Here is a 17,626-nt window from a genome sequence, read left to right as displayed (position 1 = left end):
CATTACCCGGGAAATCACGCCACGTTCCCCATCGCTCCCTTCATTACCCGGGAAATCACGCTGCGTTCCCCATCGCTCCCTTCATTACCCGGGAAATCACGCTGCGTTCCCCATCGCTCCCTTCATTACCCGGGAAATCACGCTGCGTTCCCCATCGCTCACTTCATTACCCGGGAAATCACGCGGGGTTCCCCATCGCTCCCTTCATTACCCGGGAAATCACGCCGCGTTCCCCATCGCTCCCTTCATTACCCGGGAAATCACGCTGCGTTCCCCATCGCTCCCTTCATTACCCGGGAAATCACGCCGCGTTCCCCATCGCTCCCTTCATTACCCGGGAAATCACGCCGCGTTCCCCATCGCTCCCTTCATTACCCGGGAAATCACGCCGGGTTCCCCATCGCTCCCTTCATTACCCGGGAAATCACGCTGCGTTCCCCATCGCTCCCTTCATTACCCGGGAAATCACGCTGGGTTCCCCATCGCTCCCTTCATTACCCGGGAAATCACGCTGCGTTCCCCATCGCTCCCTTCATTACCCGGGAAATCACGCCGCGTTCCCCATCGCTCCCTTCATTACCCGGGAAATCACGCTGCGTTCCCCATCGCTCCCTTCATTACCCGGGAAATCACGCCGCGTTCCCCATCGCTCCCTTCATTACCCGGGAAATCACGCCGCGTTCCCCATCGCTCCCTTCATTACCCGGGAAATCACGCCGCGTTCCCCATCGCTCCCTTCATTACCCGGGAAATCACGCCGCGTTCCCCATCGCTCCCTTCATTACCCGGGAAATCACGCTGCGTTCCCCATCGCTCCCTTCATTACCCGGGAAATCACGCTGGGTTCCCCATCGCTCCCTTCATTACCCGGGAAATCACGCCGCGTTCCCCATCGCTCCCTTCATTACCCGGGAAATCACGCTGCGTTCCCCATCGCTCCCTTCATTACCCGGGAAATCACGCTGCGTTCCCCATCGCTCCCTTCATTACCCGGGAAATCACGCTGCGTTCCCCATCGCTCCCTTCATTACCCGGGAAATCACGCTGCGTTCCCCATCGCTCCCTTCATTACCCGGGAAATCACGCCGCGTTCCCCATCGCTCCCTTCATTACCCGGGAAATCACGCCGCGTTCCCCATCGCTCCCTTCATTACCCGGGAAATCACGCCGCGTTCCCCATCGCTCCCTTCATTACCCGGGAAATCACGCCGCGTTCCCCATCGCTCCCTTCATTACCCGGGAAATCACGCTGCGTTCCCCATCGCTCCCTTCATTACCCGGGAAATCACGCTGCGTTCCCCATCGCTCCCTTCATTACCCGGGAAATCACGCTGCGTTCCCCATCGCTCCCTTCATTACCCGGGAAATCACGCTGCGTTCCCCATCGCTCCCTTCATTACCCGGGAAATCACGCTGCGTTCCCCATCGCTCCCTTCATTACCCGGGAAATCACGCTGCGTTCCCCATCGCTCCCTTCATTACCCGGGAAATCACGCCGGGTTCCCCATCGCTCCCTTCATTACCCGGGAAATCACGCCGCGTTCCCCATCGCTCCCTTCATTACCCGGGAAATCACGCTGCGTTCCCCATCGCTCCCTTCATTACCCGGGAAATCACGCTGCGTTCCCCATCGCTCCCTTCATTACCCGGGAAATCACGCTGCGTTCCCCATCGCTCCCTTCATTACCCGGGAAATCACGCTGCGTTCCCCATCGCTCACTTCATTACCCGGGAAATCACGCTGCGTTCCCCATCGCTCCCTTCATTACCCGGGAAATCACGCTGCGTTCCCCATCGCTCCCTTCATTACCCGGGAAATCACGCTGCGTTCCCCATCGCTCACTTCATTACCCGGGAAATCACGCTGCGTTCCCCATCGCTCCCTTCATTACCCGGGAAATCACGCCGCGTTCCCCATCGCTCCCTTCATTACCCGGGAAATCACGCTGCGTTCCCCATCGCTCCCTTCATTACCCGGGAAATCACGCTGCGTTCCCCATCGCTCCCTTCATTACCCGGGAAATCACGCCGTGTTCCCCATCGCTCCCTTCATTACCCGGGAAATCACGCTGCGTTCCCCATCGCTCCCTTCATTACCCGGGAAATCACGCTGCGTTCCCCATCGCTCCCTTCATTACCCGGGAAATCACGCTGGGTTCCCCATCGCTCCCTTCATTACCCGGGAAATCACGCCGCGTTCCCCATCGCTCCCTTCATTACCCGGGAAATCACGCTGCGTTCCCCATCGCTCCCTTCATTACCCGGGAAATCACGCCGCGTTCCCCATCGCTCCCTTCATTACCCGGGAAATCACGCCGGGTTCCCCATCGCTCCCTTCATTACCCGGGAAATCACGCTGCGTTCCCCATCGCTCCCTTCATTACCCGGGAAATCACGCTGCGTTCCCCATCGCTCCCTTCATTACCCGGGAAATCACGCTGGGTTCCCCATCGCTCCCTTCATTACCCGGGAAATCACGCCGCGTTCCCCATCGCTCCCTTCATTACCCGGGAAATCACGCTGCGTTCCCCATCGCTCCCTTCATTACCCGGGAAATCACGCTGCGTTCCCCATCGCTCCCTTCATTACCCGGGAAATCACGCTGCGTTCCCCATCGCTCCCTTCATTACCCGGGAAATCACGCTGCGTTCCCCATCGCTCCCTTCATTACCCGGGAAATCACGCTGCGTTCCCCATCGCTCCCTTCATTACCCGGGAAATCACGCCGGGTTCCCCATCGCTCCCTTCATTACCCGGGAAATCACGCCGGGTTCCCCATCGCTCCCTTCATTACCCGGGAAATCACGCCGGGTTCCCCATCGCTCCCTTCATTACCCGGGAAATCACGCTGCGTTCCCCATCGCTCCCTTCATTACCCGGGAAATCACGCTGCGTTCCCCATCGCTCCCTTCATTACCCGGGAAATCACGCTGTGTTCCCCATCGCTCCCTTCATTACCCAGGAAATCACGCCGCGTTCCCCATCGCTCCCTTCATTACCCGGGAAATCACGCTGCGTTCCCCATCGCTCCCTTCATTACCCGGGAAATCACGCTGTGTTCCCCATCGCTCCCTTCATTACCCGGGAAATCACGCCGCGTTCCCCATCGCTCCCTTCATTACCCGGGAAATCACGCTGCGTTCCCCATCGCTCCCTTCATTACCCGGGAAATCACGCCGGGTTCCCCATCGCTCCCTTCATTACCCGGGAAATCACGCCGCGTTCCCCATCGCTCCCTTCATTACCCGGGAAATCACGCTGCGTTCCCCATCGCTCCCTTCATTACCCGGGAAATCACGCTGCGTTCCCCATCGCTCCCTTCATTACCCGGGAAATCACGCCGCGTTCCCCATCGCTCCCTTCATTACCCGGGAAATCACGCTGCGTTCCCCATCGCTCCCTTCATTACCCGGGAAATCACGCCGCGTTCCCCATCGCTCCCTTCATTACCCGGGAAATCACGCCGGGTTCCCCATCGCTCCCTTCATTACCCGGGAAATCACGCTGCGTTCCCCATCGCTCCCTTCATTACCCGGGAAATCACGCCGCGTTCCCCATCGCTCCCTTCATTACCCGGGAAATCACGCCGCGTTCCCCATCGCTCCCTTCATTACCCGGGAAATCACGCCGGGTTCCCCATCGCTCCCTTCATTACCCGGGAAATCACGCTGGGTTCCCCATCGCTCCCTTCATTACCCGGGAAATCACGCTGTGTTCCCCATCGCTCCCTTCATTACCCGGGAAATCACGCTGCGTTCCCCATCGCTCACTTCATTACCCGGGAAATCACGCTGCGTTCCCCATCGCTCACTTCATTACCCGGGAAATCACGCTGCGTTCCCCATCGCTCCCTTCATTACCCGGGAAATCACGCCGCGTTCCCCATCGCTCCCTTCATTACCCGGGAAATCACGCCGCGTTCCCCATCGCTCCCTTCATTACCCGGGAAATCACGCTGCGTTCCCCATCGCTCACTTCATTACCCGGGAAATCACGCTGCGTTCCCCATCGCTCCCTTCATTACCCGGGAAATCACGCTGGGTTCCCCATCGCTCCCTTCATTACCCGGGAAATCACGCTGCGTTCCCCATCGCTCCCTTCATTACCCGGGAAATCACGCTGGGTTCCCCATCGCTCCCTTCATTACCCGGGAAATCACGCTGCGTTCCCCATCGCTCCCTTCATTACCCGGGAAATCACGCTGCGTTCCCCATCGCTCCCTTCATTACCCGGGAAATCACGCTGCGTTCCCCATCGCTCCCTTCATTACCCGGGAAATCACGCTGCGTTCCCCATCGCTCCCTTCATTACCCGGGAAATCACGCCACGTTCCCCATCGCTCCCTTCATTACCCGGGAAATCACGCCGCGTTCCCCATCGCTCCCTTCATTACCCGGGAAATCACGCCGGGTTCCCCATCGCTCCCTTCATTACCCGGGAAATCACGCTGCGTTCCCCATCGCTCCCTTCATTACCCGGGAAATCACGCCGGGGTCCCCATCGCTCCCTTCATTACCCGGGAAATCACGCTGCGTTCCCCATCGCTCCCTTCATTACCCGGGAAATCACGCTGCGTTCCCCATCGCTCCCTTCATTACCCGGGAAATCACGCTGCGTTCCCCATCGCTCCCTTCATTACCCGGGAAATCACGCTGCGTTCCCCATCGCTCCCTTCATTACCCGGGAAATCACGCTGCGTTCCCCATCGCTCCCTTCATTACCCGGGAAATCACGCTGCGTTCCCCATCGCTCCCTTCATTACCCGGGAAATCACGCCGCGTTCCCCATCGCTCCCTTCATTACCCGGGAAATCACGCTGCGTTCCCCATCGCTCCCTTCATTACCCGGGAAATCACGCCGCGTTCCCCATCGCTCCCTTCATTACCCGGGAAATCACGCCGCGTTCCCCATCGCTCCCTTCATTACCCGGGAAATCACACCGCGTTCCCCATCGCTCCCTTCATTACCCGGGAAATCACGCGGGGTTCCCCATCGCTCCCTTCATTTTTGGTTTCTCCCTGGACCTGCTGCAGAATCCGGTTTAACAAGGAAAGAGGTATCAATGAAAATGTGACTGACATTTTAAGATTCTAAAACACATGGTGAAATGAATCCTTGCAGTGTGGAGTCAGGCCCGAAGCTCCCCCTGGAGTACAGGCTCGAAGCTCCCCCTGGAGTACAGGCCCGAAGCTCCCCCTGGAGTACAGGCCCGAAGCTCCCCTGGAGTACAGGCCCGAAGCTCCCCTGGAGTACAGGCCCGAAGCCCCCCCTGGAGTACAGGCCCGAAGCTCCCCTGGAGTACAGGCTCGAAGCCCCCCGTGGAGTACAGGCCCGAAGCCCCCCCTGGAGTACAGGCCCGAAGCCCCCCTGGAGTACAGGCTCGAAGCCCCCCCTGGAGTACAGGCCCGAAGCCCCCCCTGGAGTACAGGCTCGAAGCCCCCCCTGGAGTACAGGCCCGAAGCCCCCCCTGGAGTACAGGCCCGAAGCCCCCCCTGGAGTACAGGCTCGAAGCCCCCCCTGGAGTACAGGCCCGAAGCCCCCCTTGGAGTACAGGCCCGAAGCTCCCCGGGTACAGGCCCAGTCTGCACACCCTGTCCTCATCAAGGCAGTCCCTGCATCCAGGTCGTTGTACTGTAACGCGATGGTTGTGTTCTTGTGGAAGAATCGCGTACTGGAAACAATACTTCATGTGATGGCGATGTAGCCAAAACATTTTAAGCACTTGCATCTTAGAAACAGTGTCCCCAGTTCATCAATCACATCACAGCAGAACGACCTGTACTCGCTGTTAACCGAGTGACCCCTCCCTGGGCTGCTCCTCATGGCAGAACCTCTTACGTTTGGCTAAGCAGCCCGGAGCTGTATCCCAGCTGCGTCTTGTCTCGTTCTCCTGAAACCTCTAAATCCACTTCCTGTGAAATAAACCCAGAGTTAGCAGACACTATGACTCTCTGTGGAATGGTGCGTGCGAGCGACTGTGCATCGGGTGATCGCCTGTTGGTTCTGACCTTGAGTAATGTGATCCTCACACTCAATCCCTTACAGATCACAGGCTGGCTGGACGAGGGACCCTGGGAAGATAATGCTGTCTGTGTCCAGTGTCAGAACAACAGCTCGGGGGAGCACTGTGAGTCCTGCCTGGACGGTTTCTTCCTGCTGGATGGGAAATGCACCAAGTAAGAAACGTCAACTCACCAGACACAGGTGTACAACCATACACACAGACACACACACACACACGCGCGCGCGCACACACGCACGGACACACACACGCGCGCGCGGACACACACGGACACACACGCGCGAGCGCACACACACGGACACACACACACAGGTGCACACACAGGCTCTCACAACCTCACACACAGGCACACACCTTACACACAACCTCAAGCGCGCGCGCACACACACGGACACACACACACAGGTGCACACACAGGCTCTCACAACCTCACACACAGGCACACACCTTACACACAACCTCAAGCGCGCACACACACACACACACACAAAACCTCGCACACAGACATACACACGAACTCCCCCTCTCTTCCCCCCTCCTCTCTTCCCCCCCCTCTCTCCACCCCCTCTCTCCACCCCCTCTCTCCCCCCCCCCCTCTCCCCTCTCTCATTCACTCACTCTCACTCACTCTCACACTCTCTCTCTCTCTCTCTCTCTCTCTCTCTCTCTCTCTCGCGCGCGCACACACACGCGCACACACCCTCGCGCGCACACAACCTCGCACACACCCTCGCGCACACATAGGAACAGGCGTGCACAACCTTGCACACAGACATACACATAATCTCTCTCTCTCTCTCTCTCACACACACACACACACACACACACACACACACACACAACCTCGCACACAGACACACAACCTCGCACACAGACATACACACGACCTCCCCCTCTCTTCCCCCCTCCTCTCTCCCCCCCTTCCCCCCTCTCCCCCCCTCTCTTCCCCCTCTCTCCCCCCCTCTCTCTCTCCCCCCCCTCTCTCTCTCCCCCCCCTCTCTCTCTCTCCCCTCTATCTCTCACTCACTCACTCTCACTCTCTCTCTCGCGCACACACACGCACACACAACCTCGCACACATAGGAACAGGCGCGCACAACCTTGCACACAGACATACACATAATCTCTCTCTCTCACTCACTCTCTCTCACTCACTCATTCTCACACACACACACACACACACACACACACAGACACACACACACACACACAACCTTGCACACAGGCGCACACAACCTCATACATAGGCACAGGCACACACAACCACAGCCTTGCACACAGACACAGACGCAACTTCACGCAGAAGCAGGCACACACATACGCAGGTGTGCACACACAGGCGCACGCGCAGACGCAGGTACACACACACACAGACGCAGGCACACGCAACCACACAGACACACAAATGCAGGCACGCACAACTTCACGCGCACACACAGACACAGGCACTCTCAAACTCAGGCACACGCAGATGCATGCACACACATCTCACACACACACACAAACATATGTAAACACACAGACGCTCACACACGGACACGCGCACACACCTCTCACTGTCACAGCCGATCTGTGACACACTGACCCTCACGTACACTCTGGCGAATACCTAGTTGGGCTCTAACAAACGTCATTCTCATCTTAACGATTGATATTTCAGCTGCAGTCAGTGTGGGGTGGGGGTGGGGAGCTGGCCGGTGGAAACAGCCCCCAGCTTAACGCAGTTCAAACAGACCAAGGGACCGTGGGGCTTGAAGGGCCTGGGGACCGTGGGGCTTTAAGGGTCTTTCTCAGCCGTTTAAGGGGGTTCACTGTAAAATGGGAGGTGTTCCCACAAGGAGACGCCATTTACTCAGGAAAGGAAGTGTTGTTGATGTGTTCCCCATCAGGAATCAGGAACAGTAGTGGGTTTGCACGGGTAACTGGGAACACCAGACTCCATCTTGGACCCCTGTCCGGGGTGTCCGTCTCTCTGCTGAGGGTGCCTTTGGAGTTGTCCCACAGGAGAGGACCTGAACGGCTGGCTTGTTTGGAATGTTTGGGTTTGTTCCCACCGGAGTTTCCAAAAGTGAGCACTGGGTAAACCCCGTCTGCAAATGAAAACCAACAGCACAGAAAAGCTTCACCCCGCCCTGTCATCGGTTAAAATTCGAGAGGTACAGAATTATCCCAGAGGTCACTATTTAAATTAAAAATTAACAACTTTATTCTTTAAGTCTAACAGAATATTAACTAACAACCATTTACAACTCCTTTGTCTTAAACCTATCTTTTACCTCCCACTCGACAGAAATAGTCCAATTTTAAAGCAAATCTTGATTATAATTTACAAAAAAACACGTTTCAAAACCAGCCAGCTTTGCTACATCTCCTCTGTAGATTCTGTCCAGGGCGGTTTCTATGTTCTGCTATACAAACGTCTTCCACAGTGTTGGGGAGAATCTGCTATCGGGGTACCTACATTGGGGCTAGGGAGGGGAGCACCATTATTAAAGCAGACACTGTCAGATACCAGCTAAAACACAGCCATGTAAAGTAAACCCAGCCACTGCAGGACTGTCTGCCTGGGGCCACATTCCTGGGGGATTAGAACATGTCCGTCAGTTTCAGATCATCCTATTACACTCTCATTGTTAATAAAGGAAACCGGTAACTATCGGATAGTGTAAATCGCACCGATACTACACTTGATTGATAAAGTACATGCTAATGCCTCCGCTGACGTCAAACTCATTCGGGTCCTATGTTAAATGATAATATCTGTATATTCAACTATGGAGAACTATTGTGAACGCCCAGACAGCCAGACGCATGGCAATGAGGAAACCCTTCTAACAATAAACCTTTAATTTACAAGATCGGAAACTGCCGAACCCAGGATGTCTACCCATTCTTCGGCACAGCAGGAGTGGGACAGGTATCTCGGGGCAGCCAATAGAGACACTAATCCCTTCACAGACAGGTGAACCGACCAATGAAAGAGCCGAACAAGGGGAACCTGACCGGGAACTCGAGGAAGCGCGAAGTATAACTGCACCAGATCCAAAGGGAGAGGGAGAACGCCTTCTCCAACGAATTGCATGCCTTTGAATTCGTTGTATAGTTTGCCAGTTTTGATTCTGTAATAAACGGTGTTTTTGCTCCAAACTCTAGCCGGTTTGATCTCTCCTTCCAACGAACACGTAGAGACGAGACCATTCGGTTTCCGTCTCAACAACAGGCAGGTATCCCTCAGAGAGCTCTTAAACTAGCAGCCTACATTTGATTAGATTACTTTTTTTAGATTACTTACAGTGTGGAAACAGGCCCTTCGGCCCAACAAGTCCACACCGACCCGCCGAAGCGCAATCCACCCGTACCCCTACATTTACCCCTTACCTAACACTATGGGCAATTTAGCATGGCCAATACACCTGACACGCACATCTTTGGACTGTGGGAGGAAACCGGAGCACCCGGAGGAAACCCACGCAGACACGGGGAGAACGTGCAAACTCCACACAGTCAGTCGCCTGAGTCGGGAATTGAACCCAGGTCCCTGGCGCTGTGAGGCAGCAGTGCTAACCACTGTGCCACCGTGCCGCCCTATTGGTCTTTCGGCAGTTCTCTTCCAATTGTTCAAAAATGTCAGGTTTTACATCAGATTATTTCATTGGTTTGAATATTATCGAAATTCTAAATTCAAACTTGATTAGATTTTGGTATCTTGGGGTATAATTTAAACTGGCCGAATTTGAAATTGTTTTTGACTCTCGGCAACCCAGTTGCTCTCGCTATGTCGACCAGATGTTGCCTTGTTCAGAGCACTTGGTGCTGTGTCAGGCAGTTCTGCTAGCTTTCCAACTCTCTGAAAGGTGCGGTACCTCTATACCTTCATAAGAGAAGTCTCTACAGTCGTGAGTGGTCTTGACAGTGTGGAGGATGTTTCCTCTTGTGGGTCAATCCTGAACTAGAGGACACTGTTTTCAAATTGAGGGGCACTCGTTTTGCAGATCGAGACTGTGAAGGATCGGGGTTGTGGAAGTTTCAAACTCAGTGTGTGTCAGGGGTGGGGTTAAACATTTGGTGAAAGGGAGAGTGGGAGATTTTTGCCAGGGAGTGGGAATCCCGTTATCAGGGAGAGGTGGGAATGTGGAATTTGGAGTATCGATCTAAATACTGCTCATCTTTCTCTTCCCTCGGCTGTCTCTCACCACCCATCCACTCCTCCCCCACCCCCCCACACCCCCCCCTCCCCGTGTCCCTGTCTCTCACCCTCTTTCCCCCCCCCGTGTCCCTGTCTTTCCCCCCCCCGTGTCCCTGTCTTTCCCCCCCCCGTGTCCCTGTCTTTCCCCCCCCGTGTCCCTGTCTTTCCCCCCCCGTGTCCCTGTCTTTCCCCCCCCCGTGTCCCTGTCTTCCCCCCGTGTCCCTGTCTCCCCCCCGTGTCCCTGTCTTTCCCCCCCCCGTGTCCCTGTCTTTCCCCCCCCCGTGTCCCTGTCTTTCCCCCCCCCGTGTCCCTGTCTTCCCCCCGTGTCCCTGTCTCCCCCCCGTGTCCCTGTCTTTCCCCCCCCCGTGTCCCTGTCTTTCCCCCCCCCGTGTCCCTGTCTTTCCCCCCCCCGTGTCCCTGTCTTTCTCCCCCCCGTGTCCCTGTCTTCCCCCCCCGTGTCCCTGTCTCTCCCCCTGTGTCTCCCCCTCTCCCCCGTGTCCCTGTCTCTCCCCTTCTCTCTCTTATCCCCCCCACCCATGTCCATGTCTCTGTCCCTGTCTCTCCCTCTCCCCCCTCCCCGTGTCCCTGTCTCTCCCTCTCTCCCCCCGTGTCCCTGTCTCTCCCCCTGTCTGTCTTGCTGTGCCCTCCTGTCTCAGGTGCCAGTGTAATGGTCACTGGGACAGATGCCGGGTGACGGATGGTACCGAGTGCCAGTGTCAGAACAACACCGAGACCAGCTGCCCGACGGCACAGACCGACAAGAGGGACTGCTACAAATACCAGGTGGGTATGACAGAGAGCCCCCACTGCCTGCCCGGGGGACCACACTCTCTCTCTCAGTGCTCTGTCCCTTTCTCACTCCCCTCGCCCTCCCTCACTCCTCTCGCCTCTCTCCCTTGGTGCCTGCTCCCTCACTGACTCCTCGCTGTGCTCTCCCTTGGTGCCCACTCCCTTGCTGACCCCTCCTGTCCTCTCCCTCAGTGTCCTCTCCCTCACTGACCTCTACTGTCCTCTCCGCAGTGTGCCCGCTGTAAGGAGAACTTCCTGGGGAACCCAACCAATGGGCGGCAGTGCTACAGGCAGATCACTGTGGAACAGGAGTACTGCTTTGACCCGACCTCCCAGAGTAACTGTTACCATGAGCCCAACATCAAGAACCTGCCTCTGGGCCGCAGTGTGCTGTTTGCTGTCCAGCCCAAATTCACCAACGTCGACATCCGCATCACCATCGACGTCACCTTCGGGGGCATCGACGTCTACATCTCCAACTCGCACTCCGCCTTCACGGTGAGCGTGGACCCGGGCACCGGCTTCCACCGGGTACGGGTGGGAGACCCCGAGGCGCGGAGGGAGGCGCCCGGCCTGAGGCGGAAGCGGGCGGCCGTCCATAATGCCAGCCTGGCACTGCCCGAGGGTCTGGAGCGGGTGAGGGAGGAGCGGGCGGAGGGCCTCACCACCTACGTGACGGTGGGCAGCCGGTACACGGTGCTGGTGGTGCGGGCGGTGAGGGAGAGGCTGGTGGTCACCTACCCTTACGAGTTGCACGCCCTCAAGACCCAGCGGTTCTTCATGGTGCTGCTGGGGGTGGGCAGCGGGGAGACGGGCGAATCCCAGGGCCTGCTGTTCTTCCGGCAAGACCAGGCCCACATTGACCTGTTTGTCTTCTTCAGTGTTTTCTTCTCCTGCTTCTTCCTGTTCCTCTCGGTCTGCGTGCTCCTCTGGAAGCTCAAACAGTTTGTCAACTTCCAGCAGGAGCATCGGCGCCACATCCAGGAGATGAACAAGATGGCGAGCCGCCCCTTTGCCCACCTGGCTGTCTACCTGGAGCCTGACCCCGAGCTGCTGCTGCTGCCCCTTCGCCACCAGCTGGGGCACAGGCTCAAGGCCCACAGGAGCCCAGACGGGAGCCTCCTGCCCCAGCTCCTGGGCCTGGCCCAGCCCGGCTTCCGGGTGGGGCCCATCACCCTGGAGCCCACCGACGATGGCATGGCCGCAGTGGCCACCCTGATGTGCCAGCTCCCCGGGGGTCCCCTGGCCCCCAACCGGGCCTGCCTGGGCTCGGCGCTGGTCACCATTCGGCACAACCTGCAGGAATACTGCAGCTCGGCGTACGGAGCCAGCCACTCCCGCAAGGCCGGGGGAGGAGGGGGGATCAGCCACGACAACCTCACCAGCATGTCCATGTGAGCCACCGCGAGGGCGGGGAGGGAGGGGACTGGGCCCCTGGGGGTTGGGGACAGGGCCTCAGGGGGGAGGGGGAGGGGACAGGGCCCCGGTCGGGAGGGAGATGGGACATGGCCCCGGGGGGGAGGGGACAGGGTCCGGAGGGGGAGGGGACAGGGCCCGTGGGGGAGGGGACAGGGCCCCGGGGGGGAGGGGACAGGGGACAGGGCCCGGAGGGGACAGGGCCCTGGTCGGGAGGGAGATGGGACATGGCCCCGGGGGGGAGGGGACAGGGCCCCAGGGGGAGGGCCCCAGGGGGGAGGGGACAGGGTCCGGAGGGGGAGGGGACAGGGCCCGTGGGGGAGGGGACGGGGACAGGGCCCGGAGGGGGAGGGGACAGGGCCCTGGGGGGAGGGGACAGGGCCCAGAGGGGACAGGGCCCCAGGAGGGAGAGGGGACAGGGCCCAGAGGGGGAGGGGACAGGGGACAGGGCCCCAGGAGGGGGAGGGGACAGGGCCTCAGGAGGGGGAGGGGACAGGGCCTGGAGGGGTAGGGCCCGGAGGGGACAGGGGACAGGGCCCCAGGGGGGAGGGGCAGGGGCAGGGGACAGGGCCTGGAGGGGGAGGGGACAGGGCCCGTGGGGGGAGGGGACGGGGACAGGGCCCGTGGGGGGAGGGTGAGGGGACCGGGTCCCGGCGGGAGGGAGGTAGGTGTAGGGGACAGAATGAAGCACACTCTGGGGATGGAGGGGAGCGAGGGTGACAAACACCTCCATTTACCCCCCTGTTTCCGCAAGGTACAGGGTTTTCCAGGCTCCCACCCTCCCCAAGTGCACCAGCTCCTCGCCCACGTTCCTGGGTGAAGGGAGCTCTGCTGTCTAGGTCTTTCCAGGTGGAACAATCCTTGTTGTTTCCATGTGTAATATTTGTAAATACTGACAGCACAGCACTACACAAAAACTCATTAAAACCAACCACAAACTTCACTCGCAGTCTGTGTGTATTACCTCAACTGCAGAACCACCAGCTGTGACAGGCATGGTGTCAGAAACACCGCAGGGAGAGGGTCAGAGCTGTGTTCAGCTGCTCAGGGAGAGGGAGAGGGTCAGAGCTGTGTTCAGCTGCTCAGGGAGAGGGTCAGAGCTGTGTTCAGCTGCTCAGGGAGAGGGTCAGAGCTGTGTTCAGCTGCTCAGGGAGAGGGAGAGGGTCAGAGCTGTGTTCAGCTGCTCAGGGAGAGGGTCAGAGCTGTGTCCAGCTGCTCAGGGAGAGGGAGAGGGTCAGAGCTGTGTTCAGCTGCTCAGGGAGAGGGTCAGAGCTGTGTTCAGCTGCTCAGGGAGAGGGAGAGGGTCAGAGCTGTGTTCAGCTGCTCGGGGAGAGGGTCAGAGCTGTGTTCAGCTGCTCAGGGAGAGGGTGAGGGTCAGAGCTGTGTTCAGCTGCTCAGGGAGAGGGGGAGGGAGAGGGTCAGAGCTGTGTTCAGCTGCTCAGGGAGAGGGTGAGGGTCAGAGCTGTGTTCAGCTGCTCAGGGAGAGGGTCAGAGCTGTGTTCAGCTGCTCAGGGAGAGGGTGAGGGTCACAGCTGTGTTCAGCTGCTCAGGGAGAGGGTCAGAGCTGTGTTCAGCTGCTCACGGAGAGGGTCAGGGTCAGAGCTGTGTTCAGCTGCTCAGGGTGAGGGTCAGAGCTGTGTTCAGCTGCTCAGGGAGAGGGTCAGAGCTGTGTTCAGGTGCTCAGGGAGAGGGTCAGAGCTGTGTTCAGCTGCTCAGGGAGAGGGGGGAGGGAGAGGGTCAGAGCTGTGTTCAGCTGCTCAGGGCGAGGGAGAGGGTCAGAGCTGTGTTCAGCTGCTCAGGGAGAGGGTCAGAGCTGTGTTCAGCTGCTCAGGGAGAGGGGGGAGGGAGAGGGTCAGAGCTGTGTTCAGCTGCTCAGGGAGAGGGTGAGGGTCAGAGCTGTGTTCAGCTGCTCAGGGTGAGGGGCGAGGGGAAGCAATGGCCAAAGTTTAAAGGGGTAAATTACCTGGCCCCATTAATGAGTGGGTTAATGGATGAATGGTTGTGTCCTGAGGAGCTGTGAGTGGCTGCTTCAACAACTCCCCACCTGCTGAGTGAATGCCACCCAATGGTGGTGATGTAATGCTCCAAGTGGGAAGTGCAGGATCGCTCCCAGGCCTGAGGACTGTGTTTTAGCTTCATTGGGGACCCTGCTGCAGCGTGGGGCCAGAGAGCTCCGTGGGAAGGTTGGAGGGCACCATCCCTATGGGCTGAGCTCCTCCTTCTGTCGCAGCATGTGGGGAGGCAGCGTGTCTCACACTCCAGAGAACACCACCCCAGCACTCTTGTCCCTCTGTCTACAAACGTATAAACCAGGTGGGAGCTGTGTGCTGGCCATCTCGCTGTGGTGGTCCGGAGAGTCCCAGGCGCGGTGAGAAATCCGAGTGGTAACTGGTGCCCTTCTCAAACTCCCAGACCTATTGGTTAAAAGCCACAACTGAGGAGGAAAAAGAAACGGGCTCTTTATCAAGCTCGAGGTGCTTTTGTGTGGAACTGGAGAGAGGAAGACAGCTCCCTCCTTGCCAACGACCTGAAAGCTCAATGTTTCAAACCGCCACCTAACCACAGCCCAAGCAGTGACCTGTTCCTGTCGTCATCCGCTTTTGCTCAGTGGGTCGGATACACGGCAGAGTGAATAACACTTACGATGAGCGACCGGGTAACTTGCTTCTCAGAACCCAGGGCGGTAATCTCTTCCCCAATCCTGGTTTTGATTCGAAGACAGTTCTATTCCTATTTCAGTGCACGGAAAGGACCTTTTCCAGGAGGGGCCAGCAACTCGGAGTGTTCTGCAGCAAAGGGGTCAGACCCATCCCTCACAAGCCCAGGGCCAGGGGGTGAGATAGGAACTAGCACAGTAGGCCATTCAGCCCCTCAAACTAGCTCTAGCATTCAGTCAGGTCATGGTTATCCTGATGGTTAGTCGTGGTTATTTCATGTTCCTGCCTTTCCTTGCCGATCAGTAATCTGGCTAAATCTCGTCGGTGAAGTTAATGTGTGAGCCTTCACTGCCGTCTGGAGAGTAGCACTGACTCACGCCCCTCATCGCCAGTAAAATGGGTGACCCCCTGTCCCTGGGGCAAGTGGAGGAACCATCCTCTCACCTTCCGATCTCTCTCCAGAATGTTATATGGAATTGGGAAGGGTGGAAAAGGCAACATGGAACCCCAAAAGGATGTTGACAAGCGAAGGGAGTGGCTGGAAAGGCAGCAGATGCAGAGAAGTGTGAAGGGCTGCATTTTGAGCGGAGGAACATTGAAAATCGATAATAAAATAGGGATACAGTTCTGCAGAGGGAGCCAGGTGTATATGGGCAGACTAGCAAGTTTAGAGAAGATTTGTAGCTCAGATTGAGGTTCTGGATGCTCGCTGAGCTGGAAGGTTCATTTCCAGACATTTCGTCACCCTACTAGGCAACATCGTCAGTGAGCCTCTGGATGAAGCACTACTGATGATTCCTGCTTTCTATTTATATGTTTGGGTTGGTGATGTAATTTCCTGTGGTGATGTAATTTCCTGTGGTGATGTAATTTCCTATGGTGATGTTATTTCCTGTTCTTTTCCCAGGGGATGGTAAATCGGGTCCAAGTCAATGTGGTTACTGATAGAGTTCTGGTCGGAATACCATGCTTCTAGGAATTCTCCTGCGTAGGCAGACTGTTATGGAAGGTGGTAGGATAGGCAATTAATAAATCATATTGGTCTCAGCTTTATTGACAGCAGCTTTGAGTAACAACAGCCGGGAGATTCTGTTGAACTTGAGCAAGACGCTTGGTAGATTCAGCTGAAATCATACAGCAGAGAAACAGGCCCTTCAGCCCACCATGTCAGTGCTGACCCACAAACAAGTTACATTCATTCCTTTCCCTAGCATACTATGCCCTGGCATCTCATCACACGTTCGCTATGTCTACCATCCTCTGGGGGCAAACGAGAAACTGGGAAACGGTGAGGTCTGCAGATGCCGGAGATCATGGGAACATCGCCACCTTCAAATTATCCTCAAAGTCACTCACCATACAAAGTTGGAAATAAATTGCTATTCCTTCAGTGTCACTGGGCCCTGGAAAACCTACAGGATTAGATTTTTTAAGAAGAGACATTGAGGGTAACTATCAAGGGGTCATAACAGAAACCCAAGAAAGTCCATTGTGGCACTGAAAACAATGAAATCAGGAAAGCAAAGGGGGTCATGAAAAAAATCATTGGTTAGTAAAATATAAAATGTCTTTGGATTTTTCTTTAAAGGACGTACTGGGCCAGAAAATAATCAGGTAAAGAATATGGCCTGTTAGGGATTAATTTGTGCGTAGAGATGGAAGATGTCGCTGAGGCTTTACATGTGTAATTCACAACTGTAAGAGAAGGAAGATGTAGAGAGGGGAACTGTGCTCAGGTTGACCTTAGCGTAACCGAGAGGGAGGAAGTATTGGCGGCTTTATCAGACCTGGAAGTTGCCACATTCCCAGGCCCAGATGGAATGTGTCCCATGATGCTACAGGAGGAGATTGCAGGTGCTTTGACATTGTATTTCAAATCCTCTCTGTTCACAGAAGGGGTGCCAGAGGACTGGAGGACAACTGATGTGCTGCTGTTATTCAAGATGGGCGGGAGGGATAAACCAAGAAACTACAGGCTCCTGAGACAAACGTGTGTGGTATGGAGTCTACTGGAAAACATTCTGAGGGACAGAATTAATCTCCACTCAGAGAAGCATGGATTACTCAAGGATAGCATGGCTTTATAGCAGGGAGATCATGTTGTCGATGTAGATTTTGGAATGGTACTCAGGCCCAGCTCTGGCCTGGAGTCACACCACACCATCAAAACCATGTCACTGTCCTATATTTTGGAAAGGCTTTTAACAAGGCATTGCATGGTTCATTCAGAAGCTAAAAGACCACAACAGTCAGGACAATTTGGCAAATTGGATCCAAACTTGGCTTAATGGCAGGGGATAATGGCCGAAGGCTGTTTCTGTTTCTGTGACTGGAAGCTTGTGTTCAGTGGAATTACATGGAGTTTGATCCCTTAATGGTCTACACACGAATGGAGGGATGTGATCAGTAAATTCGCACATGGCATGAAAATTAGTGGTGTGATAAATCGTGATGAGGAAAGCCTTAGAGTACGGCATGACATAGACATGCTTGCCTGATGGATAGAACACTGGAAATTGGTATTTAATCCTGAAAAAGTTTGACGTGATCCATTTT

The 17,626-nt window shown here is 56.4% G+C and overlaps 1 protein-coding gene across 1 annotated transcript in view; it reads left to right on the top strand.

Moving 5' to 3' along the window:
• Positions 1-12,403, top strand: part of megf8 (multiple EGF-like-domains 8) — an 88,720-nt gene extending 76,317 nt beyond the window's left edge. Inside the window, exons 26-28 of the mRNA XM_060852562.1 lie at positions 6,046-6,176; positions 10,865-10,991; positions 11,229-12,403. Coding sequence (XP_060708545.1) covers positions 6,046-6,176; positions 10,865-10,991; positions 11,229-12,395 — 1,425 coding nt within the window. The 3' untranslated portion in view covers positions 12,396-12,403. The remainder of the gene's footprint in view (positions 1-6,045; positions 6,177-10,864; positions 10,992-11,228) is intronic.
• The last annotated feature ends 5,223 nt before the right edge of the window (positions 12,404-17,626 follow it).

This window comes from Hemiscyllium ocellatum, chromosome 38 (assembly GCF_020745735.1).
Source record: "Hemiscyllium ocellatum isolate sHemOce1 chromosome 38, sHemOce1.pat.X.cur, whole genome shotgun sequence".
NCBI classification, from domain to species: domain Eukaryota; kingdom Metazoa; phylum Chordata; class Chondrichthyes; order Orectolobiformes; family Hemiscylliidae; genus Hemiscyllium; species Hemiscyllium ocellatum.
The sequence above is the reverse complement of the archived record's forward strand: the minus strand, read 5'-3'. Positions and strand labels throughout refer to the sequence as shown.